Below are 25,114 nucleotides of genomic sequence, written 5' to 3'. Positions count from 1 at the left end.
GCAACAAAATCTCAGACATATGCCGAAGCAATTTCTTCACCGATACATCTCCTAGGACATTGGAAACTAAAGAAAAAATAAACAAATGGGACTACATCAAATAAAAAGCTTCTGCACAGCAAAAGAAACCATCAACAAAACAACAAGAAAGCCCACTGCATGGGAGAACATATTTGACAGTGTTATCACTGATAAGGGTTTAATCTCCAACATTTACAGAGAACTCATACAACTTAACAAAAGGAAGATAAACAATCCAATCAAAAAATGGGCAAAGGACCTAAATAGACACTTTTCAAAAGAGGACATTTGGAAAGCCAAGAGACATATGAAAACATGCTCAAAGTCACTAATCATCCGAGAGATGAAAATCAAAACAACAATGAGGTACCATCTCACACCTGTCAGACTGGCTATCATCAACAAATCAACAAACGACAAGTGCTGGAGAGGATGTGGAGAAAAAGGAACACTCGTGCACTGCTGGTGGGAATGCAGACTGGTGCAGCCACTATGGAAGACAGTATGGAGTTTCCTCAAAAAACTAAAAATGGAACTCCCATTTCACCCCGTGATCCCACTTCTAGGAATATATCCCAAGAAACCAGAAACACCAATCAGAAAGGATATATGCATCCCTATGTTCATAGCAGCACAATTCACCATAGCTAAGATCTGGAAACAGCCTAAGTGCCCATCAGTAGATGAATGGATTAGAAAGCTGTGGTACATCTACACAATGGAATACTATGCTGCTGTAAAAAAGAAGGAATTCGTACCATTTGCAACAGCATGGATGGACCTGGAGAGCATAATGCTAAGTGAAATAAGCCAGTCAATGAAAAATACCACATGATCTCACTCATTTATGGATAATAAAGGCCATTATAAACTGATGAACAAAAATAGATACAGAGGCAGAGCAGCATTGAACAGACCGTCAAACTATAGTGGGAATCCTGAGGAGAGTTGGGGGGAGCGATAAGAGATCAACCAAAGGACTTGTATGCATGCATATAAGCATAACCAATGGACATAAGACACTGGGGGGTAGGGAAGGCCAGGGGAATGTCAAGGGGTGGGGGGGAAGCAGACATATGTAATACTCTTTGTAATACTTTAAGCAATAAAAAAAGAAAAGAAAAGAAACCAATATGTAATTATATGTTTTTGCGATGGTCTTAGGCAACACCTGTGAAAGGGTCGTTCGACCCCCAAAGGGGTTGCGACCCACAGGTTGAGAACCGCTGCTCTAGAGGCTCTGTGGTCTGGTGTCTGAGGGTGCACTGCCCGAGAGGCGCCCTAGAGCAGTCCCATGGGAGCACAGAGGCCCACAGACTTCGCCTAAGCCTTGGCCTTGCTGCTGCTGCAGCTGAGCACAGCCCTGGAGCACCTGGAGGCCTGGGCACATTCTTAGCAGAGCTGCGGCCGGGAAGCCTGCTGCTGGGATGCCACGGGACTGCTCGGACTCCAGGGCCCTGTGCCTGCTGCTCTGGGTGCCCAGGAACTGCAGCTGGCTGTCTGCTCGGCCCTGTGCCGTTGGCCGCAGACCCGGAACATCTGGCATCCCAGGTACTGCCCTGGGGACCCTGGCCGGAGCTGTGTGGTCACAGAGCACTGCTGGGCCCTGGCTGCGGGTGTGCCACGCTCTGCTGGTCCTGCACCTAGTGGAGCAGCTGAGCTGTGGATACCTGGCAGAGGCCATGAAGGCCTCACTGGGCCGCACCCTGGCACTGCTGTGGGACTGACCCTCCGAGAGTGAGTGCCTGTCCAGGGCCTCTGCAGGAGGTAGGCACTCCCTCCAGGGCTGGGTCTGGTGGCAGTGCCTTCACAAGAGGGTCGGTGCCCCCTTCCAGAAGGCTAGTGCGTCCCTCCTCCAATGCCTGCCCCCTTCTCTTGTTGGGTATTTAGACCCACGTCCACCCCGAGAAGGCAGGTGTCCCCTTCCAGGGCTCAGGACTAAGGCCAGGGCCAGCGAGGCTTCCTGATGCCAGGGCCACCTGCCCCTCTTCCCGGTGTGGACACCCCCGTCCATCAATGTGTGTGGAACTCCTCCCCCACCGTCCAGCAGAAGCCAGGGTGTCCTTCTAGTGCTGGGGTCTGATATGGTCTCCACAGCAGCAGAGCACGGACACTCCTTCCAGTGCCAGCACAGGTTGATGAACTGGCCTGCAAGACCCATCAGGGGACCTGAGGGAGTGAATGGGAACTCAGTTTATGCCTCTGAAAATGGACACAGGAGCCCTGAGGGGTCCCACTGCTCTTGCCTGGGCCTCCAGCCATGCCTCCTTACTCCTCCTGCCCGAACAGGGTGATCCTGGAGGGACTGTTTCTAACGCCCAGGTATGACCAGCTCTGTACCTCCAAACCTTTGAAAACTGGCTCCACCCCTCAGGCAGCTGAGTGTCCCATCCCACCGTCTCCCAGCACCTTTGCTGTCAGATACCCCTTTGCAGCCTATTTCCCAGCCAAGGCCTGGATGAATTTCAGGCAATGCCCAGATGCAGCCAGCAGGTGGCGCTACGATGCTGCCAATCTCGGGACTTGAGCGCCACCTCGCCCCCTCCACTGCAGGACCAGTCTCCCCCAGGAGTGCTCCTATTCCAGCATGGCACTGTGAGGCCCTCCCCAGGGGCAACTGGGGTGCACAGGGTCTGCAGTTGCTAGAGGGGGGCCCACATCCACACACATCCATACCACCCTGGTTGTCTCCCACAGGCCACCCCGAAGCCTCAGGCAGAGGTGAGGCCATTCAGGTAAGTGGAAGCCAGCCAACCTCTAGCCTTGGTGACCCCAGGGAAGGGGACGGGACAGGGGACCTGAAGGTCCAACATGTGGGTGAGGTAGGGCGTATTGCCATCCAGAGCTGCCTTGCTGAGGTGGCGGCAAAGTAGGGCCCCAGGATCCTGAAACCTGCCATGGAGCCAAGCCACTCAGCACATCCCACAGAGCCTGGTTGTGGCCACACGAGACTAACCCAGGGGCGGGCAAACGTTTTGACTCGAGGGCCACAATGGTTCTTAAACTGGACCGCAGGGCCGGAACAAAAGCATGGATGGAGTGTTTGTGTGAACTAATATAAATTCAAAGTAAACATCATTACATAAAAGGGCACGGGTTTTTTTTTGTTTTTTTTTTTAGTTTTATTCATTTCAAATGGGCTGGATCCAGCGCAGGCCGTAGTTTGCCCACGGCTGGACTAAGCCATTGGCTTCCCACCCTGGGCCTGTTTCCTCTGTGAAGGGAGTTACTCAGCTCAGAATGCATCCATCACACACTTGCAAACAGCCCCAGGCCACACCAGATAACTGAGGCCCCTCCAGGCCAACTTAACACCACTGAGCCCAGACAGATCTTAGATGTAATTTTTATTCAGAGTTTTTCAAAGCAATAGAAGGGTAGATTAATACCTATCTTTCCAAGTTAAGACCTAAAACTGTTTCCAAAACTTCAAATAAGAAAACTCCTGCTTGAAGTACAAGGATAATCTGTATCACCTTAAACCAGCAATAAAAAAGTAAAATATAAACTTTTATTTAGAATTAAAGCAAATACTTCAGTATCACAAACACAATATTAAACTTCAAGAAATATACCGCTAATTTGGAGTGAGCATTTATTTGCACAATTACAACATGCGGACAAAACCCAGAAGAGGGGAGTGGGCCTGGCATATGCACCCCAGTGCAGCAGTTGGCCACACCACCAGCACAAAGCGAGACACATGAAGGGGCTACGATCTGCGATGATCTGACAAGTGGTGGCAGAGGTGAGGGTGCAGGTGGTGCAGCTGCTACTCGCCCTCGTCCGAAGACTCTCTCTCAAATGTGTAGGCCATGAAGCAAGCGTCGGGTCTCTTGGGGACAAGGGGATGCCCCGGTCTCACAATCTCAAAGCCCATAAAGCTGAAGGTTCGGAGCAGAGCGGCTGTGGAGGAAAACTGCATCTGAGCCCGCTGGCCTCCAGCACCCTGGGCTCTGTGCCCGCCCACCTTCACAGATGGCCCTAACAGGAGCCTCCCAGGGGCTGCAGCAGTAACGGGCAGGGGAAGCTCAGCAGGGTCCCGTAAACAGCATGGCCAAGATCTGACAACAGGACCTTGGGCCACAGGTCTCCACCCCAGGTCTCCTTTTATCCCTGCAAGAGCAGCTGGTGATGGTGGTCACCTACCTCTGTCATCACGGTTCTTGTGGAAGCAAATGAAGACATGGTCAGCATGCAGCTGCTCCTCAGCAAACTCGAGAAGAACTGCAAAGCTGAAGTGCAACTGTCAGAATCTGCCCCCCCTCACGTGCCCCTCATAAGGGCCCAGCGTGCACCTCCACTTCTCTTAAAGGGCTTGATTGATGGGAGCACAACTTTCAGGTGTAGACCTAGAGGCACTGGGGCTGGGTCATTCTGTGTGGAGGTTGAGCATCCCTGATTCCATCCCCTCAATGCCAGGATCAACCCTAAGGGGCACCCCCGGATGTGACCACCAGATGTCCGTAAATATGGCCGTGCCCCCTGTGGAGGATCTCCGGAAAACTGCTAGACCACTACTCAAAACAGGGATGGCCGGCCCGACTCTGGACTCTGGTTCCCTCCTCCCCTAGGAGTGAGGACATGACAGGCTGGCCCTCACCTGTCTTTGCTCCCCTCTGGCAGAGCTCCGCCTGGGATCTCGATGTAGAGGCAGCTACTGCTCAGCACTGCTCTCCAGTTGATGTGTTTGGCATCTGTGAGCCTGGTCTGGACATTGAGAATTCTCGTCTTGTTATTAGACGTTAGTTCCTCTGTTACATTCAGCCTATTATCCTGTGAAAGGAAAAAACCAAGTTCAAACCTTTAGACATCAACCCCCACAGACCAAGTGGCCGATCTTCCTCCTCAATGCCACAATTTGGTAAACCCAGAAAAGCACCAAATCAACCAGTCACCCAGCCCCCTGCAATGATGGCTTCTGCATGCAGGGCTTCCCAGGCTTCTAGGGGAGGTGGCTCGAGCCAGGGCCAGGGTGGGAGCCCCAGGCTGGGGCAAAACAGTTCACCAAGGGCTACTTTGGCTCAGTAAAGCGCCTGGGCTGCAACTTCCACCTATGTGTGTCCCCTGATCCTCAGATTCTGAGAATTCAATAAAATCGTGTAGTTAGATTCCTAGCACACAGCAGGTGTACAAGAAGTCTCCACTGCTCAGAAGCAGGGCTGCAGGTATGGTGTGATGTGGCCTGGCCAGCCCACCCACCCCCACACCCCCCAAGGTCAGAGAGCCCAGAGAGCCAGATACTTACGGAGTAAAATAAATTAGCTGAAAGATTGTGATCCCTCTGACTATTCCCTCGCCCACCTGGGATCTTCAGGGGTGGGTGAGGGACATCAGGAGCACCACTGAGGCCCTGGACCCAGGTTACTACAGCAGTTAAGGGAGACCCTGGAACTGGAGGAAAACAGGCTGGTTAGCAGTGTGGCCTTTACTGACAAGACCCTGAGCTTCAGCCAGACAAAGCTGAAGGCCAAGGCATTCCCGAGTCCCAGCCAGAGTGGTGCCCACCCGAGATCGCCCTCCCCAGTCCCATGCTTACACCAGTCAAGGGGTCAAAATCAACAGCCGCCAGTCAGGGCAGCTCAAAAGCTCCACCCGCCCCCTACCCAGAAACCAGAGAAACAAGCGGTTACTTAACGGGGCCTTCTTGGGCCATGCTTGGGTTATCAACCCAAATTCCACTCAGTGCTGTCTTCCGTCCTTGAGTTATATCTCAAGACAAAGACAAAATCTCACTAACCCAATCCTACCTCCCCATCAAGTTTTACTTCCCACTTCTCACTCGGACCACTTCAGCTTCCCCCTTTCCATTTTGCAGTCTGTAGCAAAAATCGGAAATTCTAGCGCATTCTCCGAAGCCAGCAACATTTTGTTGGTCCACCACCGGCAGGGCGCGCTTAGGGGGAGAGGCCCGCGGAGGCGCCCCTCCCGCTGGACTCGGGATTGCGTCATCTCAGCAGCCTGCCCTGCGCCCCGGGGAGATTTTCACAATCGCGCAGTCGGGAGCGCCAGCAGCCATTTGCTGCGCAGTGTAAACAAGTCCCGAAGTCGCCTCCATTTTGCACGGCTCCCGTCTGGGGCCCCTCAAACCCCTGCCCGCACGCTTCTCGGCTCAGGACCCCCCCGCTGCGGGGCCAGTGGAACCCCGGAGGTGGCGGTGGTGGGTGCCTAAGATCTTACCAACTACTAGCAGACTTCACATCCGACCCCCGGCCCCTGGAAATGGGCACAGCTACGTTCACCCAAAACATCTCTAGCGCGGGGGCGGCAAGAAGGGCCAGGCCCGGAGCCCGCGGCAGGGCGGTTCGGCGGCCACCGCCACCCACAGAAAGCCCCCGGCGCCGCCTACGTGGCGCAGCCTCGCTCTGCCTGCCCTCGGGGCCTGGCGCACCCGGACCCATACGCTCTGCGGCCAAAAATAGGGGTCACTAGGGGGACCCCGCTTGTTCGAGCTTTTCCTCCGTCTGAGCGCTCAAGATCCCCCCGGTCACCGCTAATGGGCCAGCGCCCGCAAAGTGCAGATTCACGGGACTCGTGGGCCCGACTCGGCCTCGAATCAACCCGCCCCCCCAATCTTTCCCCCCAATCCCGCGACCCTCTCCCAAACTCGATTTCGTATTTCCGCTGTCTCCCTAACCCAACCAGGTGCCCCCGAGGCCCCCAGGCCGAGACTCCGGACGGGTCCCGCTGCCCGCCCCGCCCCCATCCAGACGAGAACCCGCCCCCCCCCCCCCCCGCGCGCGATTGTGGCCTCGACAAAGGGGCGGGTCTCGAGCTCCCGGGGCTTCCGTGGCGCCCCGCGGCCGCCACCCTCCAGCTAGCGCGGCGGCGCTTCTGGAAGCTTCGGGCAGGGGCGGGCCGCTCACCTCTCGCTGCTGCGGCCTCCGCGGCTGTGCAGACTGATGAGCGGCATGGTGCGACTGGGGTGAACGGTGACGCTGGGTTTATTCCCTTCCTTCTCTCTGGCGAAACAGTGGCTGTTGAGGATCCGCTGCAGGGAGGATTTCACCATCCGGCCGCTGGGGTCCGAAACCAGGAAAACCTCCGCTGCGCCTCTCCGCGTCGCCGCCGCTGCTCGCCGTTCGCAAAATGGCGTCTCCGCCGCCGCCCGCTTTTATAGGCGCCGCAGAAAGGCCACGCCCCCTACGCCGCCTGGAACGCGGCCGCGCGAGGGGCGGGGCCTCAGGGAAACAAGGCACGCACGCCCCTCTCGGCGTCTGATTGGCGAACGGCGAGAGAGAGGGTGAGATCACGCCGAGGATTGGGCTAAAAGCGTAGGGTCCCGCCCCCACCCGCTGGCGTCCCTCTGCGGGCGCGCGGAGGGGGCGGGGCCGCCTTGGCGCCGGGAACCCGACGCGCGCGCCCCGCCCCACCCCCACATTCGGACCGGAGCCGGGTGGTGGCTTCGCGCTGGGTCCGTTTTCGGCGTGTCTCCCCGTGGCCCAGTCTCCTCTGTGGTCCCATCGCCGTCACGAGGGTCCCTTCCCCCAGCGGGGCCCCCTCCCCCGATCTCGGGGCGGGGAAGGGGTCCTAGGACCGCCACCCCCCCAATAGGTCAAAATTATTTTCCGAAATTACCTGCGAATAATGGGTCATAATGATGGCTCTCTGGATTCGATCTCTCACGTTTTAAAACTTAAAATTAAAAAGAATTTTCAATGTTAATGACATTCAAATTAGTAAAATATTTTTCTCTAAAATTTGGACTTAACAAAATATTACTCTTTGCAGATAAAGTCAGCTATTTCGTGTGTGGACTAAAAATTTTCCCCCCAGCAAAGATATTACTTCTTTGTTAATTTAAATTTAAAAAGTTAAATTCAGAAACACATTTCACGCAGGCACTAAATTTTGCACTTACCGCGCGACACGAGCATTTCTTGCGGGTCCCACGGTGTTTCGCGGTTTCGAGCTGTGGGCACAAACAGAAACTCGGAGGGTGGCCTGGGGCTGCAGCGGCTAAACCCCGCCAGTCATTTTTATCCCCTTTTTATCCCCAATCCACTGTGTTCATTGGGGTCAGGAACACAAACTTCCCCCAAAGGACCTTGAATAATTACAAAACGGATAGACATTTACTCTGCAAAACATGCGTCTAGTCCCTGTGTGTCTCTGAACGCCTTGTTATGTGGAATGCAATACTTACACAATATAAGTAAGAAAAACGTCTAATTTACAGTAATATCGGTTATTTTTTTTAATGTATTTTATTGATTTTTTACAGAGAGGAAGGGAGAGGGGTAGAGAGTTAGAAAATCGATCAGCTGCCTCCTGCACACCCCACACTGGGGATGTGCCCGCAACCAAGGTACATGCCCTTGGCCAGAATCGAACCTGGGACCCTTGAATCCGCAGGCCGACGCTCTACCCACTGAGCCAAACCCGTTAGGGCAGTAATGTCAATTATTAAAACAACAACAACAACAACAACAAAAACACTAACAATTGCAGTGGTTGGGCCAACCAAAGAATTTTCCCGGAGAAAAAATATGTAACCAGCGACATTGGGTAGGATTGCAGCTCCTGGGGAAAACTAAAGCAAGGGGCTTTTCCGTTAACGCTATCATCGTTTTCAGCTTCTCTACAGAGGCGCACACTTTACTGGGCGGGCTCACGCCCACACCCTAGGTGTAGAATTAGTGTCCTCATATTTGTAGAATTAGTACCCTTGTTATTATTTAGGCCTTACATTTTCTTGAAGCGGGGAGAGCCCCCCGGTTTTGAAATTTGTTTTTTCCTTCTTCCTAGCTCTCCAGTGTCTTACCCGGACAGGCGCTGCTGGGCCCAGAGTCCAGAATCCAGGCCTGCCGACGGCTGGCCACCGGTCCCTGGGTCACACTGTGTTTACCCACCATGGCTGAGGCCAGAGCGTGACCCAGATCCCAGCTGACCCCCAACACAGGGGGCTTGCAGCCCCAAAAAGACTGTCCCAGTGGGGTTGTCTCCAAAATCTCCGCAGAAGCCTCCGGACCCTGGGACTCGAGACTTGGGGTGGGGAGGGTTCTGTCTTCATTGGCAGGCCCTGTGCTGTTTCCCGCCAAAGTAAACTTAAGTTTGTAATCATCATGGGTGGAAAGGGGGGGAAATGTGGCCTCTTGGAAAACAAACAGAAGCAGGTTGCTTTTTGCAGGGGTGGAGGAGGAAGGGGGTGCGTTTGGGGCCAGGGTAGGGCAGGTTGGGAAAAGTCACTCGAGGGGGTCACGCTGTCTGAGGGCCCCCAGCCTGGGCAGGGAGGTGGGGAGCAGTGTTGTGTCACCCTCGCGGGGACGGTGGGCTCGGTTCTGAAACAGTTGCCTCTGCCTGTTGTCATGTCTTACAGCAGCCACAGGAGACGCACACATGGGAGGCAAGGTGGGCATGTGGTCTGCTTTGCGCCGATGTGGTGGTGGGGCGGGGACTGAGGTCCTTGCCACCCCTAAGGCTGTGAACACTGAAGCCAGACGGGAATCTCCTTCCGGGTGTCACCCGGCACTGAAAGCCTTGCCGCTGGTGGACCTTGATGACGGAGCAGGCAGCACCTGGTGGCTGAGGCAGAGATGAATTCCCACGCTCCACATCTGGGCCGGCCCCGCTCTGAGAAGCCGTCCTGGGCCCTATGGGGGGTTAACAGCATCCCTGGCCCCACCCATTCAATGGCAGCAGCACCCCCACTTGTGACAACCACAGATGTCCTCAGACATTGCCCCGCATCCCCCCAAATGTCATTTTGTCTTTCCTCTGTCTCATCCGGGGGCCCCTGCAAATGCTGAGTCTGTGAGAAACCATGCTCAGCAGGCCAGGGCGGATAAAGGCACAGGGTCCGCACTGGGGACTGAGGGAAATCAGACAGGTGGGAGGTGCCCCGCTAGGAGAGGGGAGTCGACAAGAGGTGAGGGGTCCCCATACTGCAGCGCGGGAAAGAGGGAGTAGGGACGGCTTCCTGGAGGTACTGAGGGCTGAGCTGTTGAGAAGGGGCAGCAGCGGTTGTGGGAAGGGCATGTCAAGGATGGAGGGCCCATGCCCGGGGTCCTGTAGAAATCAGTGTGGCCAGGTTAGGCATCTGCATATGGGGGTGGGTAGAGGAGGCCATGGATCTCACCATGACTTAAAAAAAAAAAAAAAAAAAAAGACTTGCAAAGTATATTCAACTGAATAAGAACCCCCAAAGATATCTACTTCTTTTTTAATATATTTTATTGATTTTTTACAGAGAGGAAGGGAGAGGGATAGAGAGTTAGAAACATCGATGAGAGAGAAACATCGATCAGCCGCCTCCTGCACACCCCCCATTGGGGATGTGCCCGCAACCCAGGTACATGCCCTTGACCGGAATCGAACCTGGGACCCTTCCGTCCGCAGGCCGACGCTCTATCCACTGAGCCAAACCGGTTTGGGCTCTACTTCTAATCTGTGGGACTTGTAGATGTGTCACCGCATGTGGCGGGGGTAAGAGGAAGCCGAGGCCCCTGAGATGGGAATGACTGCGGATTACCAGGGAGCCCCGGCTCATCAAAGGCCCTCCTAAGAGGAGGCAGGAGGGTCAGAGTCGGAGATGCAAGAGGCTGTGCTGCTGGCTGTGACGATGGAGGAAGAGCCGAGAGCCTGGGATTTGGTGCTGGAAAGGGCGGAAATGGTTCTCCCTGGAGCCCCCAGAAGGACCAGCCCCGCCCACACCTGGGTTCAGCCCCTGAGCCCCTGTGTGGGACTCCTGACCCCAGGACTGTGAGATGATAAATGTGTTGTTTGAAGCCACTAAGTTCATAGTTGATTTCTTACAGCAGCCACAGGAGACTCCTACATGGGGTGATGGGAATGACAAACACCATCTGACAGTGCACCGAAGATTTGACATTTCACTTCATGTAAACGTCTCCTGACCACGAAAGCCACAAGCAGGTTCTGGTCTCTAGCACATGGTGTGTGTGCTGAAGTGGTTCCATGCCTGCGACTGACTTCGAAATGTAATTTCAGAAGTGAGGTGGGTGGAGCCCTGGCCGGGTGGCTCAGTTGGTTGGAGCGTCCTATAAAGGCTGCAGGTTCCATTCCTGGTCAGGGCACGTACCGAGGTTTCGGGTCCAGTCCCTGGTCAGGGTATGTACTGGGAGCACCTGATGGATGTTTCTCTTTCACATCGATCTTTCTCTCCCTTCCTCTCCCTTCCTCTCTCTCTCTTTCTTAAAAAGAAAAAAAAAAAATCAATACGATAACATATCCTGGGTTGATGAAGCCATGGACAGACAGACAAAGACGGAATAGTGCAAACACAACAGAATATTACCTGTAGCATCTAAATAGCAGGTATGTGAGCCTTCACTGTAAAACTCCCCCAATCTTTCTATATATCTGAAAATTTTCATAATAAAATGCTAAAGAGTAACAATAAAAAAGGATGAGGCCCTAGCCAGTTTGGCTCAGCGGGATAGAGAGTCAGCCTGCGGACTGAAGGGTCCCAGGTTCAATTTCAGTCAAGGGCACATGCCCGGGTTGCAGGCAGGATTCCCATGGGGAGTGTGAAGGAGGCAGCCGATCAATGATTCTCTCTCATCATTGATGTTTCTATCTCTCCCTCTCCCTTCCTTTATTTTTTAAAAGATTGATTGGATCACCTTTCATCATGGTTACTGTAATTTTCAAGCCTGGCCTCTTCTAACATTATTCTTGCTGCGGGGGCGGGAGGGGGGGTGGCGGGGGGGAGGCGGAGAGAAACTCTTGAGCAAGCAGCAAGAAAAAAGGGAAGTAAACAGAAACAACTAGTTTAAAGAGGCATCAAACATACTTCAGAGAGAAGCAGGGCCAAGGAAGGCTTCAAGCCGTTGCGATTGGCCACAAATCCACACACACATCTGGGGGGGATGATAAGGTGTCCGTGGTGTTGCGACAGCTTTGTGAAAACACCCGCCAGGGACGAGAGGGCATGCGCCAGAATTAGCAGGGCCTATCTCACACTGGTGGCTGTTTTTGTCTGTTTTGTTTTGTTTTTAATTGATTTGAGAGAGAGAGGAAGAGAGAGGAACATCGATGTAAGAGAGACACACGGACTGGTTGCCTCCCACACAAACCTCACTCCAGGCCAGGAAGTGGACCCAAAACCCAGGTATGTGCCCTTGACTGGGAATCGAATCTGAAACTGTTCAGTCCAAGGGTGACACTCTAACCACTGAGAAACACTAGGCAGGGCAAAGCTTATGTATTCTTTTTTTTTTCTTTACTATATTTTTATTGATTTCAGAGAGGAAGAGAGAGAGAGAGAGAGAGAGAGAGAGAGAGAGAGAGAGAGAGAGAGAGAAACATGAGGAGAGAGGATCATTGATCGGTTGCCTTCTGCATGCCCTCTACTGGGGACCGAGCCCACAACCCAGGCATGTGCCCTTGAAGCATCCATCTTATATAGAAACTGCTGTTTGAAATTTTAACCCTGCATTTTGGCTTCTGGAATGCTTGCTGGCTTAAATAATAAGGAACATAAGACTACTCCCATTTCAGAGAGGCCATTAAACCTTCCCCAGCCGAAACCGGTTTGGCTCAGTGGATAGAGCGTCGGCCTGCGGACTGAAGGGTCCCAGGTTCGATTCTGGTCAAGGGCATGTACCTGGGTTGCGGGCACATCTTCAGTGGGAGATGTACAGGAGGCAGCTGATCGATGTTTCTCTCTCATCGATGTTTCTAGCTCTCTGTCTCTCTCCCTTCCTCTCTGTAAAAAATCAATAAAATATATTTTAAAAAAAAAACAAACCTTCCCCAGACTAAGTTATCAGTGCTGGCGTCAGGCCAAGCCTTTGGTCGAGGTCTCAAAGTCCCAGCACATAGGGGCTCTTTAAGAACTTGCAAAGGGAACCAGAACAGAACCCCATATTTGGGAGACAACGAGGGTAAGATGGTATAAATACAGGAAACTTCCTGTGTGATTTCGCCCAGAATTTGTGAGAAATTTTCCTCTGGGCCCGCGCGTAATAATAATAAATGTAACTCCATCTCTCTAAGCGTTGCTTGGTTCTTCTCTGGTTTTCTGTAACACCCTGACTGGGAATCGAACCGTGATCTCCTGGTTCATAGGTTGACGCTCAACCACTGAGCCACACTGGTAGGGCAAAGCTTATATACTCTTAATATGAACACTCTGCCACTGAATTTTTACACTGACAGATGTGTATTAAAAATATTTCATATACTAAATACTGCACTGGTTTCTGCATATATGAAGCCAGTGATAATAGTTTCTGTCCTACTTGATTAAAAATAGGTCTTAAACAAACTAATTTTAACTGTACTAAAAACTACAACAGTTCAAGAATCTATGACCCTATATAAAGAAATCCAAAATGTACAAAACACAACTATAAAAGCAAGGAACAATATGGCCATGTAAAGTATTAAACTAAAAATTGCATAGAAATGTGATTTTAAGCCCTGGCCTATGTGTGTGGCTCAGTGGTTAGAGTGTCGGCCTGCCCACTGAAGGGTTGAGGGCTTGATTCCCTGTCTAGGGCAGGTACCTGGGTTGCAAGTTCAATCCCTGCCCACATCCAGGCACCTGTGGGAGGCAACGAATTGATGTGTCTCTCTCACATCAATGTCTCTCTCTCTCTCTCTCTCTCTCTCTCTCTCTCTCTCTCTGTCTCTCTCTCCTCCCTCTCTCCCTTTGCCTCTCTCTCAAAAAAGTCAATGGAACCCTAGCCAGTTTGGGCCAAGTGCATAGAATGTCAGCCTGTGGACTGAAGGGTCCTGGGTTAGATTCTGGTCAGGGGCACATGCCCGGGTTGTGGGCTTTATCCCCAGTGGGGGGCATGCAGGAGGCAGCCGATCAATGATTCTCTGTCATCGTTGATGTTTCTATCTCTCTCTTCTTCCTCTCTGAAATCAATAAAAATATTTTTTTTTAAAAAGTCAATGGAAAAATATCCTCATGCGAGGATTAACAACAACAACAACAAAAAAAAAACAAGAAAAAAGAAATGCAATTTAAAATGGCAAACTCAAATTCTGTAACTCTCAAGATCAAAAGTCAGCATTAAATTCTACCAATGCTTGCGAGGATTTAGAAAAGGAAATACATTCTCTGCTAGTATCCTATATAATAAAAGGGTAATATGCAAATCGACCAAACAGCGGAATGACCGGTTGCTATGATGCACACTGATCACCAGGGAGCAGATGTTCAATGCAGGGGTTGCCCCATAGGCGGAGAGCTGCTCAGCTGGTGGCTGATGACTGGTGAGCGCAGCGGCAGTGACGACAGCCTCTCCATGGGGAGCCGGACTAAGCCGTCAGTCAGACATCTCCTGAGGGCCCCTGGACTGCAAAAGTACACAGGCCAGGCTGAGGGACTCCCCCCCCCCGCCAATGCACGAATGTCGTGCACCAGGGCTCTAGTAATGATATAAATTATATCTTTAAATCCATGGAACAAGTTATTTGTCTCTAACCTCTAGTTCAGTGGTTCTCAACCTTCTTAATGCTGCGACCGTTTAATACAGTTCCTGATGTTGTGGTGACCTCCAATTTCATTGTTACAAATTGGACATAATTAAAGCATAGTGATTAATCACAAAAACAATATGTAATTATATATGTGTTTTCCGATGGTCTTAGGCGACCCCTGTGAAAGGGTCGTTTGACCCCCAAAGGGGTCGCGACCCACAGGTTGAGAACCGCTGCTCTAGTTCAAAAAATTAGCTCTTGCCCTAGTCGGTTTGGCTCAGTGGATTGAGCATCAGCCTGCAGACTGAAAGGTCTGGGTCTGATTCTGGTCAGGGGCACATGCTTGGGTTGTGGGTTTGATCCCCAGTGGGGGTCATGAAGGAGGTAGCCAATCAATGATTCTCTCTCATCATTGATGTTTCTATTTCTCTCTCCCCCTCCCTTCCTCTCTGAAATCAATTAAAAATATATATTAATAAAAGGGTAATATGCTAATTAGACCGGAAGACCTTCCAGACGTCCTTTTGGACAAAGCCATGGTGGTGGGCTAAGGCAGAGGTGGTTAGGGGCGATCAGGCTGGCAGGGTGGGGGGAGTTGGAGGCGAGAAGGCCGGCAGGGGGGGCAGTTGGGGGCGATCAGGCTGGCAGGCAGAGTGGTTAGGGTTGATCAGGCAGGCAGGCAGGTGAGCAGTTAGGAGCCAGGGGTCCCATATTTCGAGAGGGATCCCAGATTAGAGAGGGTTCAGGCTGCCCCCCCCCCCCCGCACAATTTTCGTGCACCGGGCCACTAGTATGTATGTATGTGTGCCGGTGCACAAAAATTTGTGCACTCGGGGGGGAAAGGGGGGTCCCTCAGCCCAGCCTGTGCCCTCTCGCAGTCTGGGACCTCTCGGGAGATAACGCCCTGCTGGCTTAGGCCTGCTCCCGGGTGGCAGAGGGCAGGCCCAATCCCTAGGTGCAGCCCCTGGTCGGGCTCAGAGCAGGGCTGATTGGGGAGTTGGGGCGCCGCCCCCTGTCACACTCAAGGCAGGGTCAATGGGGAGGTTGCGGCGCCACCGCCTGTCACGCACAGAGCAGGGCCAATCAGGGGGTTGGGGCGCTGCCCCCTGTCACTCACAGAGTAGGGCCGATAGGGGAGTTGGGGCACCGCCCCCTATCACACACAGAGCAGGGCCCGTGGGGGGGAGGGGTTGGGGCACCGCCACTCTCACACTCAGGGCAGGGCCGATGGGGAGGTTATGGCTCTACCCTGTCACACACAGAGCATGGCCCGTGGGGGGTGGGGGGTTGGGGCGCCACACCCTGTCACATGCAGAGCAGGGCCGATCAGGGAGTTGGGGCGCCGCCACTGTCACACACAGAGCCACAGGGCGATCAGGGGGTTGGGGAGCTCCCCCCGTCATGCTGATCCCGGTGCTGGGAGGCCTCTTGGCTCTGCTGATCCCAGTGCTGGGAGGCATATTACCCTTTTACTATATAGGATAGAGGCCTGGTGCAGGGGTGGGGCTGGCTGGTTTGCCCTGAAGGGTGTCCTGGATCAGGGTGGGGGTCCCCACTGGGGTGCCTGGCCAGCCTGGGTGAGGGGATGATGGCTGTTTGCAGCTGGTCACACACCCTTCAGGGTGGGGGTCCCCACTGGGGTGCCTGGCCAGTCTGGGTGAGGGGCTGAGGGCTGTTTTCAGGCTGGCGGGTGACGGAAGCTCCCAACTGCTCCTTTTTTTCTTTTTTTTCTTTTTTTATTCTGGGCCAGCTTTAGCTCTGGCTCCAGCTCTTAGGCCTCCGCTCCTGAAAGCAGGTATCTGGTTTGTTTTGGTTCTATAATCGAAACTCTGTATCATCTCCAGCTCTGAGTTCCCTGCTTGCTGAAAGCAGGTTTCTGGGGTTTTGTTTAGCTTCTATATTTGTTACAATGTTTCTTAAACTTCAAGCTCAGAGGCTGGCAAGGCAGGCGGGGAACATTGGAGTCCTCCGTCACTGAAGCAAGCAAGCCTCATGTTAGTTTCAAGCTGCCTGGCTGCCGGCCGCCATCTTGGCTGGCAGTTAATTTGCATATCTCGCTGATTAGCCAATGGGAAGGGTAGCGGTAGTACACTAATTACCATGTTTCTCTTTTATTAGATAGGAGAATATATATATATATATATATATATATATATATATATATACACACTCTTTAACAGTTGTTTTTATGAAAACCTTTTCTTTCAGTTAGGTCATAAGCAGGATAATCTTCATGTACCTTTTTGCAAATCTGCTTCATTTTAACTTCCTCCAAGGTAGCACTGGCCAATAACTTCGTTACTATTTCCTTAATTCTGTGCATATTTTTAATATCTGTGCTTATATTGTATATGTGTGTGTAGCCAGACACAAAACACACAGTGTGTGATTCCATGAACTGTTCAGAACAGGCAAACCCACAGAGACAGGAATTGGGTGAGAGGTTGCCAGGGGCTGGGGAGATGAGGGTTTGTAGAGCTACTGCTAATGGGGACGGGGTTTCTTTCTGGGGTGATGGAATGTTCTGGAATTAGATAGAAGTGACGGTGGCAGAACTGTACTAAACACCACTGAACTGTACACTTTCAAAGAGTAAACAGTATGGTGTGTAAATAGTATCTCGATAAAGCTGTTACTTTTTTTTTTTATGACAAAACAATTTCCCATAATGCTAGGCTGGGCTGGGTGGTGGAGTATTTGATGTTGGACTAAACGAGAGTGTGACTAGGTGGCACGACACAGCCTACGGTTACCCAGAGTTTACTTAACACGGAGCAACTCACTTCCACCTCACTGTCCCCCGCAGGCAGTGAGCACGCTTTGCAGAAGAGCCCGGAGCCCAGCTTTCCCAAGGGGGTCGTACCCTCCAGGAAGCCCTCCCTGCTGCCCTGGGCTCCGCAGGTCAGGCCAGCTATGGGGGTGGCACACACCCATGGTCCATAAAGGCTTGCTGACAGAATCCACATGGAGAAGGCAAGAGGACCACCTTTTATGGCGCTCTCACCCCTAGAGCCCCTTTTTCTGATGCTTAGGGACAGGAGAGAACATTCCCCGGTTACCAGGGCCAGCCTGACAGTGACTTTATGCTGCAGTGGGGGTGGGTCACCCTTCAGCCAATGCCTGGCCCTCCTGCAAGCAGAGGGGGTGGGGGGAGGACGCCCCAGCTGTGCCTGGCTCTCCTCCCCTTCCTGCTCCAGCCGCAGAGCTGATTGGCCCACCCTTCTGCCTCTGGCCACCTGTTGCTGTCTTTCCAGGAGTCACCCTCCATCTCCATCCCGTCTCCCAGGCCCAGCATGGTGGCTGTGAAGTAAGCGGAGTAGGAGGAGGCCTGGGCGGAGGTGAGCATCTCTGGGGGTCTGGGGAGGGCATCTCTGAGGTCCATGGGGGTCCCCAACTCTTGTGGATGCCCCTTACACACCTAGGGGTGCACCCCCCGGTCATTAGCCTCCCCCCACCACTGCCCTGTGACAGACCCAGAAAAGAGTCACCTTTTGGCCCAGGGATGGGACACACCAGCACCGGCAGCCAGAGGGACTGGGGATCCCGGAAAGCAGGGCTTTGCGATGCCCATGGACTTGGGTTTGACCTCGGGCTCTTGTACGACCTCTGGCCAGTACCTCCGTCCTTAGCCTCAGTTTCCGCCTCTGCTCTGAAGGAGCAGAGGCAGTGAGAGGAGACAGGGACCCCAGTGTTGGGATAGAGAGGCCCCCAGGACCCCCTCACCGTTCCCCTGTCTGTTTTGGCCAGAGCAAGGCTGGTCCTGGCTGCTGGAACTTGAGCTCCTAGATTTAGGGAAGGGGGGGCGGGGGTGGGGGGAGACTGGGTGCCAGGTATAGCAGGTAAGAATGGTCCAGAGGGAGATCCCTAGGGGGCAAAGGTCTTGAAGGGGACGGGCCGCATGCTGGCCCATCCCATGGCTCTTGGGCAATGGATAAAAATAGTCCCTGGTCTCAGAGACATGAGCCGACCCTGGGGCCCAGGGTTCTGGTTTGAGCTCTTTGCCCATCTCTTTGTGACTTTGGGTGGATCCTAATCCTTTCCGGGTCACAGCTGCCTCTGCTGTGTACTCAGGGGTGCTGGGGCCCAAGAGAGACTAGCCACTGGGGAGGGGTCCCAAGGCAGACCTGGGGTCAGGGAGTGTACCTGGGCCAAGCTCTGGGTGAGTATGGGGGGTTCCACGAATAGGGTCCTTCAGGGCTGGGGGAGGCAGAGGCTGGGTCATACATGTACTCAGGATCCTCCCCACCAGGTCAGGCCCAGGCCCACTCAGGGGCTCAGTAAATGCAAGCTCCCTCTTTCCCATCCCCCGCCCCCCTCCACAGCTCCAGTCTGAACTGAACCTGCTGCTTCCCAGACATCTCCATGACAACCATGGCCTTGGAGAAGCCTGATGGAGGCCTGGGCAGCTGCCAGGCGGGTGAGGACCTCTCTGTGCTGGCTGATCTCTGACCAGGCAGGCCCCAGGAGAACCGGGCTGGTGATATCCTTGGGGGTGCTGGCAGGGTGAAGACCATGCCCCCCGCCCCCCCTCCCCCCGTTCTGAAGATGGCTCCCCTTCAGAGACCAGGACTTGGACCCTTACACTGGCTTAAACTGTGAACTGTGCTCCCATTTCCCACCTCTGGTTCATTGGTGCCTCAGGGGTCTATAAGAAGCGCTCCCCCCTCCCTGCCCCTCTCTGCCCCCCTGCCGTAAAGAGGGGCTGGGACGCACGGGTTGGGGTTCTAATCCCCGCCTGCCAGGAAACTGCTGTGTGCCTCTCGGCGGCTTTCCTATCTGTAAAGTGGGAGCAATTACCTACCCCTCACCCAGCAGAGCCTGGGGGAGGGTGGGATTGGCCTGAGGATCCCCACGACCTTGAGTCTTCCTCTTTTCCCACTAACAGTGACACCCAGGCTGGCCGACTCCAGCAGCTGGGCCCACGTGAGTAGCTGGAGCTCCCCTGGAGTCAGGGACACACTGGCCAAGGAGGGTGGGTTTCTACAGTCCATGGGAAGGTGTTGGGCTCCCCCAGAGGAAAGACCGGAAGGAAATACCCAAGATGACTGGTGACTCCCCACAGGATTCTCAGGAGCCAGAGGCTGAGGGTAGCCCTGCGGGTAAAGTGGATGCCAGGCCCAAGAAGACAGAAAAGGAGTCTGTGGCCAAAGTGGCCCCAGGACCCAGCAAGGAGAGGCTGAAAGCAGGAGCAAGTCGGTTTTCAGGAGGCAGGGGTGAACTGGGGGTGGGTCTGGACTGACGTGGGGAGTTGGTCCGAGGTTGGCTGGGTGGATCTGGGGTGGAGGGGGAACGGGGTGCTGCAATGTTGGTTCCTGGCTGAGTGGCGACCAGGTGTCACATGGAGTAACCAGAAGGTCTGGGAGCTTCTGCTAATTCATTATGACACCAGCTAAGGTGCTACTAAGCTTCAGCTAATTATCCGGAATATTCTCCGCATAAGAGAACCCCTGAAGCTGCCAAATTAGTCCCCTGCCTAGGGCCACACAGCCAGGCAGGGCTGGGCCGGGTTGAGGGTGCAGGTCCGCCCTGGGAACCGCGCCCAGCCCCACACTTGCTCCTGAAGCTCCAAGGAGCCCCGCGCGCAAGAAGACGCAGGCCGCGCCACCCCCGCAGCCGCCGCCGCCGCCCCCGGCCCTGAGCGAGGAGCTACCCTGGGGAGACTTGTCGCTCAACAAGTGCCTGGTGCTCGCCTCGCTGGTGGCGCTGCTGGGCTCAGCCTTGCAGCTGTGTCGCGGTGAGCCTGTGCCCCGGGCCTGATTCTTACACGTCCCCCTCCTGATGGACAGGCCCACGTCACTCCCCCGTCTCCCCTCGCGCCACTCTTTTCCCCTAGCATGGACCTGTGCGCGGTCCTCCTCTTCTGTGCACCCCCAAGGTCCGCCCGGGCCCCTCTCTCCAGGATGGGCTTTGCGTGCCTCCTTCTCCACCCCCCCCCCCCCCCCCCCCCGACCTTGCAGTGGTGGAGGGGAACCTTCCCCGCCCAGTAAGGAGCATGGTGCACCTCCCTGCCCGGTGAATGCTCCCCCCACTCCCCCAGGGGCCTTGCACGCCCAGGATGAGCCACGGGCGGCCTGCAGCCCGCGGAGAAATATGACCGGTCCTTTGGCAACCGGAATGCGATCTGGAGCAGCAGCGGGGACCCGCACTCTTTCCAAGGGCTCGGAGGCACGCAGCCCAGCTCCGAGTCCTGGAGAAATCGGCTCCTCCTCTCCACCTGTCCCCGGAAGAGGGCGCTGTACAGCGGCGAGGGCTGGGAGGGACGTGGGTCTGGCTCTTGGCGCCGGCTGATTCGCACCCGCTCCCGTCCCCTCTCAGACGTCGTGGTTGGAGTGGCGGACGCCCCTGCACCTGTCCCTGAGCCATGGGTCCCTCCACGCTCTGCGCCAAAGAAGCCGGCGTCGCCCTCGGTAAGTGTTTCCTTCAGCGACTTGGGGCGGCTGAGCCCTCTTTAGAGGAAGGGGCTGTGCCTGGGGGGTGGGTTTGCGCCGATTCCATCCACCCGCACTGCGTTGCAGCTGAAGCCCGAGGCCTGGACTCCCCCAGCGGGACCCCCTGCGCCCCAGGTGCCGGCAGAGGAGAAGACAGAGGTTCCCAGGAGTGCGGAGGCTGCAGAAAAGGAAGAAGGGGACCCTGAGGAGGCCGCTGGGGAGGAGCGCGCGCCCCTCGCCCACGAGGGGCCCAAGGAGAAGCTGCAGAAAGAGAGGCCGCGGAAGGAGAGGCCACGGAAGGAGAGGCCGCGGACTGAAGAGAGACCATGGAAGCCAGAGAAGCCACGGCCCGGCAGGGAGCCCCGGGAATCCCCACCCCAGCGCTGGAAGGCACGAGAAGAAGGCCATCGACCGTGGGTGCGGGAACCCAGAGACCCTAAGCACAGGAAGAGGCAGGCCTGGGCCTCTCCGCGACGCCCCAACGCAGAGGACTGGCCTCCGGGCCGCCAGAAGCACCGCGCGGGGAAGGGGCGAGACTGAGCCGGGCCTGGGTCCCGCGCCGGAATCCCGGGACCTCTTCCGAGTAGCCCCTGGTTCTAGCGAAATAAAGCGAGTGCTGTGGCCCCCACGTCGCCTGCTCCTTTGCACCTCGACCTCGGATGGATGTAGCCCGGGGCCTGAATGACTGGGATGGGAACGTCAGACAGGGGTGGGGTGGCGAAGGGAGGAGGCAGTGCCAACCGGATGACCCAGCCCCGCACGCCAAAAGAGGGCTGGCTGAAGGAGGCCCCGCCTGCCCCCAAAGTGCACGGACACCTCAGCCGTGTGCTTGTGGTCTTTATTGGGGTGATGATTTGGGTCCGAATAAATATGGACAGGGGCGCCATTCGCAGCACGGAGTTACCGGCAGCCGCACTCGGTGGCCACCATGTTGGGCACGTGGTGTGCGCTGATGCGCTCCTCCGACAGGGTGATGAGCAGCTTGCCCGCGTAGGCCGTGGGCACGCAGCAGGGTGGACGCGCCAGAGCCGCCCCACGGGCCTGCATCTTGAGCAGCAACACCACGTGGTTGCCATAGCGCGGGTTGCGGTCGGACTGCGGCCAGCCGCAGGAGCCCTGGCAGTTGTTGGCCTGGTAGGTCTCGGGGATGAGTACCGAGCGCTCGGCACGGAGGTCCACACTCAGCTCGCGCAGCGCGCACGGCTCGTCCGCGGTCCTGGGCCCCGCGCTGCGCTGTGCCCGCGCCGGCCCGCTCCACTCCCTCCCGCGCCACTCGGCGCGCAGGCCCTGCAGCGCCTTTAGCAGAAGCAGCGCGCGCAGTGGGCCGCCGGGTCCGCGTGGGTCCCCCGGGTCCCCGGGGCACAGCGCCAGCAGGCGCGCCAGCAGTGGCGGGGCGGCGGGCGGCAGCCCTGGGAGGCCGCGCAGCTCAGCGGCAGCCGCCTGCAGCTCTGCGGCCACTCGGCGCGCCAGATCCGCCGCCCACGGCGAGGACTCCGGACCCTGCAGCGGCGTAGGGTCCCCCGTGGTGGCAGCCGCAGGTGGCAGCAGCAGCAGCAGGGGCTCCTCGCCGTCAAGCAGGCGCTCCAGTGCCACAGGGTCCGACAGGTTGACCAGGCCCTGCGGGAAGCCGGCCAGCGCGGCAGGGTCCAGGGCCAGGCGCGGCGGCGAGGCCCGGTTTTGGGGCCCCCGCAGCGTACGCACCAGACGTGTGAGCGTCTCCAGAAAGGGATCCGTGCCGGGTAGTGGCTCCTCGGGCTCCGGGGTGGGACTGGAAGGCGGAGACTGGATGTAGGCTCTGGGCTAAGCTGTCCCCACCTACCTCCCCGCGCCCCTGGGCTGGGCCAAGGCGCACCTGGGCGACGGGAAGGGCAGTGTGTCCAGCCGACCGTGCGCGGGCATGGGCGTGGGCCCGGGCCTCAGCAGCAGGAGCAGGGCCGGGGTCATCCGCGTGAAGCAGCGGGGGTCGGCGCCGAACAGCAAGGCTTGCAGCTGCGCGGTGCTCAGCGGGGTGCCTGAGAGCAAGGCGCCAGGCTGTCAGGAGCTGGGATCCAGGGCCGCGGCCCGCGCCCGCTCCCTCTTCTCCCAGCCTACCGTTTTCGCGGTGCCGCAGGGTTAGGGCAAGGCCCAGGCCGTGCCAGGCCCCCGCCGGATGGTCCACCGCCAGCGTCAGGTAGCCGGTGTCCCGGGATAGGCAGAGACTCTGAGGAGATGGGAGCTCAGCCTGGCTGGGCGGAGGCGCAGGCTGCCAGCCCTGCTCTGTTCACTGCCCTCACCACCCCTTCCAGGTTCGACTCTGGACCCTGGAGACTTTCCCTGAGGTGAAGACGGTTTACCACCCTCCCCGCGCCCCCCCCCCCCCCCCCGCCGCCCCTGCTATGGGTAAGGGTGACTGGGGGTGAAGGAATGCCCAACTCAACCCTGGTACCTGGGTGCCCAGCAGCCCGGCCCCTGTTACAGTGACCTCTGGGCCGGACCCCGGGTACAGCACCAGCAGTGCCATCTCTGAGGGGCTGATTTCTCCAGATGGAGGCTCCTGGAACCTCAGTGAGGGTGTTGGCTCCCAGGTCACTGCCGCCAGGATAATGGGGAAGGGGGACAGTTGAGCCACTGAGGCCTGAGCCCCTGGCCCAAGCCTGTCCTTCAGGGAGGGAGAGCTCCACCCCAATGGGGAGCCTTGGGACACTCGTGGGGGTTGACACCCCTCAACACAAGGGGCAGGACCTTGCCAGGACATGGGTGGGAGGACTGACAGGGTGGGTGGCGGGCTGCTGCCTGTCATCCCTGAACCCTTGAGGTCTCTTGGGTTTGGGGATCTCCTGGGTGGAGGTCCACGTGTCACGTGGGCACCCCTTCCCGGAAGTGTATCTGAGGACAGACCACCTCTTACACTGGGCTACCTGCTGTGTCAGAGGGGCACTCCTCCACTGCTGGCCCCAACCCCATGGCTCCTTCCTGGAGTGGGGACCTTCCCAGGCAGTGCAAGAGGGGTGGTCTGGGAGCCCAGCATTCACTGGCAAAGATAAGGACACACACCTCCCAGGCTGCAGACTCAACCCAGCCCAAGTGAGCAGGGCCATAGGCTTCAACTTCCCCAGGTCAGAGAGGGGTCTGGGGTCTTACTTGGGAAAATAATGGTCATCATGTAATGGGAATGATGGCTAGGGGACCACAGCAGAGGAACCTGCCCAGCCTCAGCCATGGGCCCGACGTACCTTCCTCCAGGTGCAGGACCGCCAGCCGCTGCCCCCGGGGCTCCCCCAGCCACACTCTAAGCCACTGCAAAAGGGGCAGGGCAGCGTGCTCATGGCTAGGGGTGCAGACGCCAAAGGTGGCCAGGTCACGAGGCCCCCAGTGGGCTCGATGCAGGGCCTCCAGGAAGGCCTGCTCGTAGCCCCTCAGGGCTCCCATCACCTGTAGGGGGGCACTGCTGCCATTGCTGCCACCAACCAGCGTCACCAGGCACAGGGAGTCTCGCTGACTGCTTGGAGGCAAGCCCTGGGGGGCTGGCCAGTCCCAGTCTTGGTGGAAGATGAGACCGCCAGTGCCTGCAGGCTCCCCAGGCAAGGCTTCTTCTCCAGGGGTCCCAGCCCCCATCAGGGTCCCCATCGCCCATAGCACCAGGACCAGCCGAGAGAGAGGTGCAGCCCTCATCCTGGGAATTGTCAGGGGCTTGGCCACTCTGCTTATATGGGCCAGCCCAGGGTGTTTGTTGCGGGAGGACAGCCCTATCGCCTCCCAGGAGGTGACCTTGGGGGCCAGTGCCTGAGCTCCCCTACAAGCCTGGGCCAGCTCAAAGCCCCTTCTGTTCTGGCCCCGCTGCCTATCTCCTTCCCACCAGTGATAGAAAGTGTGGCCTGTGACCGATTTGTCCAACTGTCCTTGAGTTTTCTCTCTGGAGACAGCGGTGGGAATGTGAGCAGGGAGTGACCGACCCAGATGGACCAAACATCAACAGCTGCGGGGCTGGGCCTGGAAGGCAGAGCCTCCTCCTCGAGGACCCAAGACACCAGGTCTCGGTGTTCAGACCACCAGGTGGGTGGTCTCCAGACTCAGCTGGCGCTCTGAATCTCCTGCCCACTCCCCCTGCCCTTAGGAATCAGGGTGCAAAAGGAACTCGGGCATCTTGGCCTGGAGACCCCAAGGACAGAACATCCTCTGCTTTGCTCTCCTCCCACAGGCTGGACCCCAGACCCACTGCTGGCTGGCTGGCTATGTCCATCTTCCATCCTGGAGTTTCTAGGACACAGATGACTTGGAACATCCACCAG

The 25,114-nt window shown here is 56.4% G+C and overlaps 3 protein-coding genes and 1 long non-coding RNA gene across 5 annotated transcripts; 1 reads left to right on the top strand and 3 right to left on the bottom strand.

Moving 5' to 3' along the window:
* Positions 1 to 3,355: 3,355 nt before the first annotated feature.
* OAZ1 (ornithine decarboxylase antizyme 1) lies at positions 3,356 to 7,125 on the bottom strand. The gene is given in 6 exon segments (XM_036313614.1): positions 3,356 to 3,927; positions 4,171 to 4,256; positions 4,625 to 4,797; positions 5,270 to 5,356; positions 5,358 to 5,415; positions 6,888 to 7,125. Coding segments are annotated over 6 exon segments (684 nt in total). The 5' UTR covers positions 7,034 to 7,125; the 3' UTR covers positions 3,356 to 3,793.
* A 431-nt stretch (positions 7,126 to 7,556) lies between these two features.
* LOC118658295 lies at positions 7,557 to 10,098 on the bottom strand. Its single transcript, XR_004968276.1, has 3 exons — positions 8,786 to 10,098; positions 7,883 to 7,933; positions 7,557 to 7,656 (listed from the first exon to the last, which is right to left on the bottom strand). It is a non-coding gene; the product is annotated as an uncharacterized LOC118658295 (long non-coding RNA).
* Positions 10,099 to 17,264: 7,166 nt separating this feature from the next.
* On the top strand, positions 17,265 to 21,474 carry JSRP1 (junctional sarcoplasmic reticulum protein 1). The gene is made up of 7 exons (XM_036312889.1): positions 17,265 to 17,756; positions 18,741 to 18,835; positions 19,304 to 19,341; positions 19,481 to 19,610; positions 19,982 to 20,152; positions 20,734 to 20,825; positions 20,934 to 21,474. Exons 2-7 carry the CDS (start codon positions 18,781 to 18,783, stop codon positions 21,384 to 21,386), a joined length of 939 nt encoding a protein of 312 aa, XP_036168782.1. The 5' UTR covers positions 17,265 to 17,756; positions 18,741 to 18,780; the 3' UTR covers positions 21,387 to 21,474.
* A 193-nt stretch (positions 21,475 to 21,667) lies between these two features.
* Positions 21,668 to 25,077, bottom strand: AMH (anti-Mullerian hormone). 2 transcript variants are annotated; one of them, XM_036312884.1, is made up of 5 exons: positions 24,059 to 25,077; positions 23,272 to 23,414; positions 22,938 to 23,067; positions 22,699 to 22,858; positions 21,668 to 22,614 (listed from the first exon to the last, which is right to left on the bottom strand). In XM_036312884.1, exons 1-5 carry the CDS (start codon positions 24,495 to 24,497, stop codon positions 21,747 to 21,749), a joined length of 1,740 nt encoding a protein of 579 aa, XP_036168777.1. In that variant the 5' UTR covers positions 24,498 to 25,077; the 3' UTR covers positions 21,668 to 21,746. The 2 variants fall into 2 exon arrangements, with proteins under 2 accessions (XP_036168777.1, XP_036168778.1); XM_036312885.1 differs by having other exon boundaries at positions 22,938 to 23,046.
* Positions 25,078 to 25,114: the final 37 nt, after the last annotated feature.

The sequence above is a fragment of the Myotis myotis genome, unplaced genomic scaffold (assembly GCF_014108235.1).
Source record: "Myotis myotis isolate mMyoMyo1 unplaced genomic scaffold, mMyoMyo1.p scaffold_m19_p_6, whole genome shotgun sequence".
In the NCBI taxonomy this organism is placed as follows: Eukaryota; Metazoa; Chordata; class Mammalia; order Chiroptera; family Vespertilionidae; genus Myotis; species Myotis myotis.
The sequence above is the reverse complement of the archived record's forward strand: the minus strand, read 5'-3'. Positions and strand labels throughout refer to the sequence as shown.

Bases quoted from the DNA above. Each gene is read 5' to 3' on its own strand.
- AMH (XM_036312884.1), bottom strand. From the start codon at position 24,497: ATGAGGGCTGCACCTCTCTCTCGGCTGGTCCTGGTGCTATGGGCGATG. The intron at 23,068-23,271 runs GTACCAGGGTTG...CCGCCCAGCCAG, and splicing joins CCGGGCTGCTGGGCACCCAG to GCTGAGCTCCCATCTCCTCA. The intron at 22,859-22,937 runs GTAGGCTGGGAG...CCTTGCTCTCAG, and splicing joins CCTGCGGCACCGCGAAAACG to GCACCCCGCTGAGCACCGCG.
- JSRP1 (XM_036312889.1), top strand. From the start codon at position 18,781: ATGACAACCATGGCCTTGGAGAAGCCTGATGGAGGCCTGGGCAGCTGC. The intron at 19,342-19,480 runs GTGAGTAGCTGG...GACTCCCCACAG, and splicing joins ACTCCAGCAGCTGGGCCCAC to GATTCTCAGGAGCCAGAGGC. The intron at 20,153-20,733 runs GTGAGCCTGTGC...GTCCCCTCTCAG, and splicing joins AGCCTTGCAGCTGTGTCGCG to ACGTCGTGGTTGGAGTGGCG.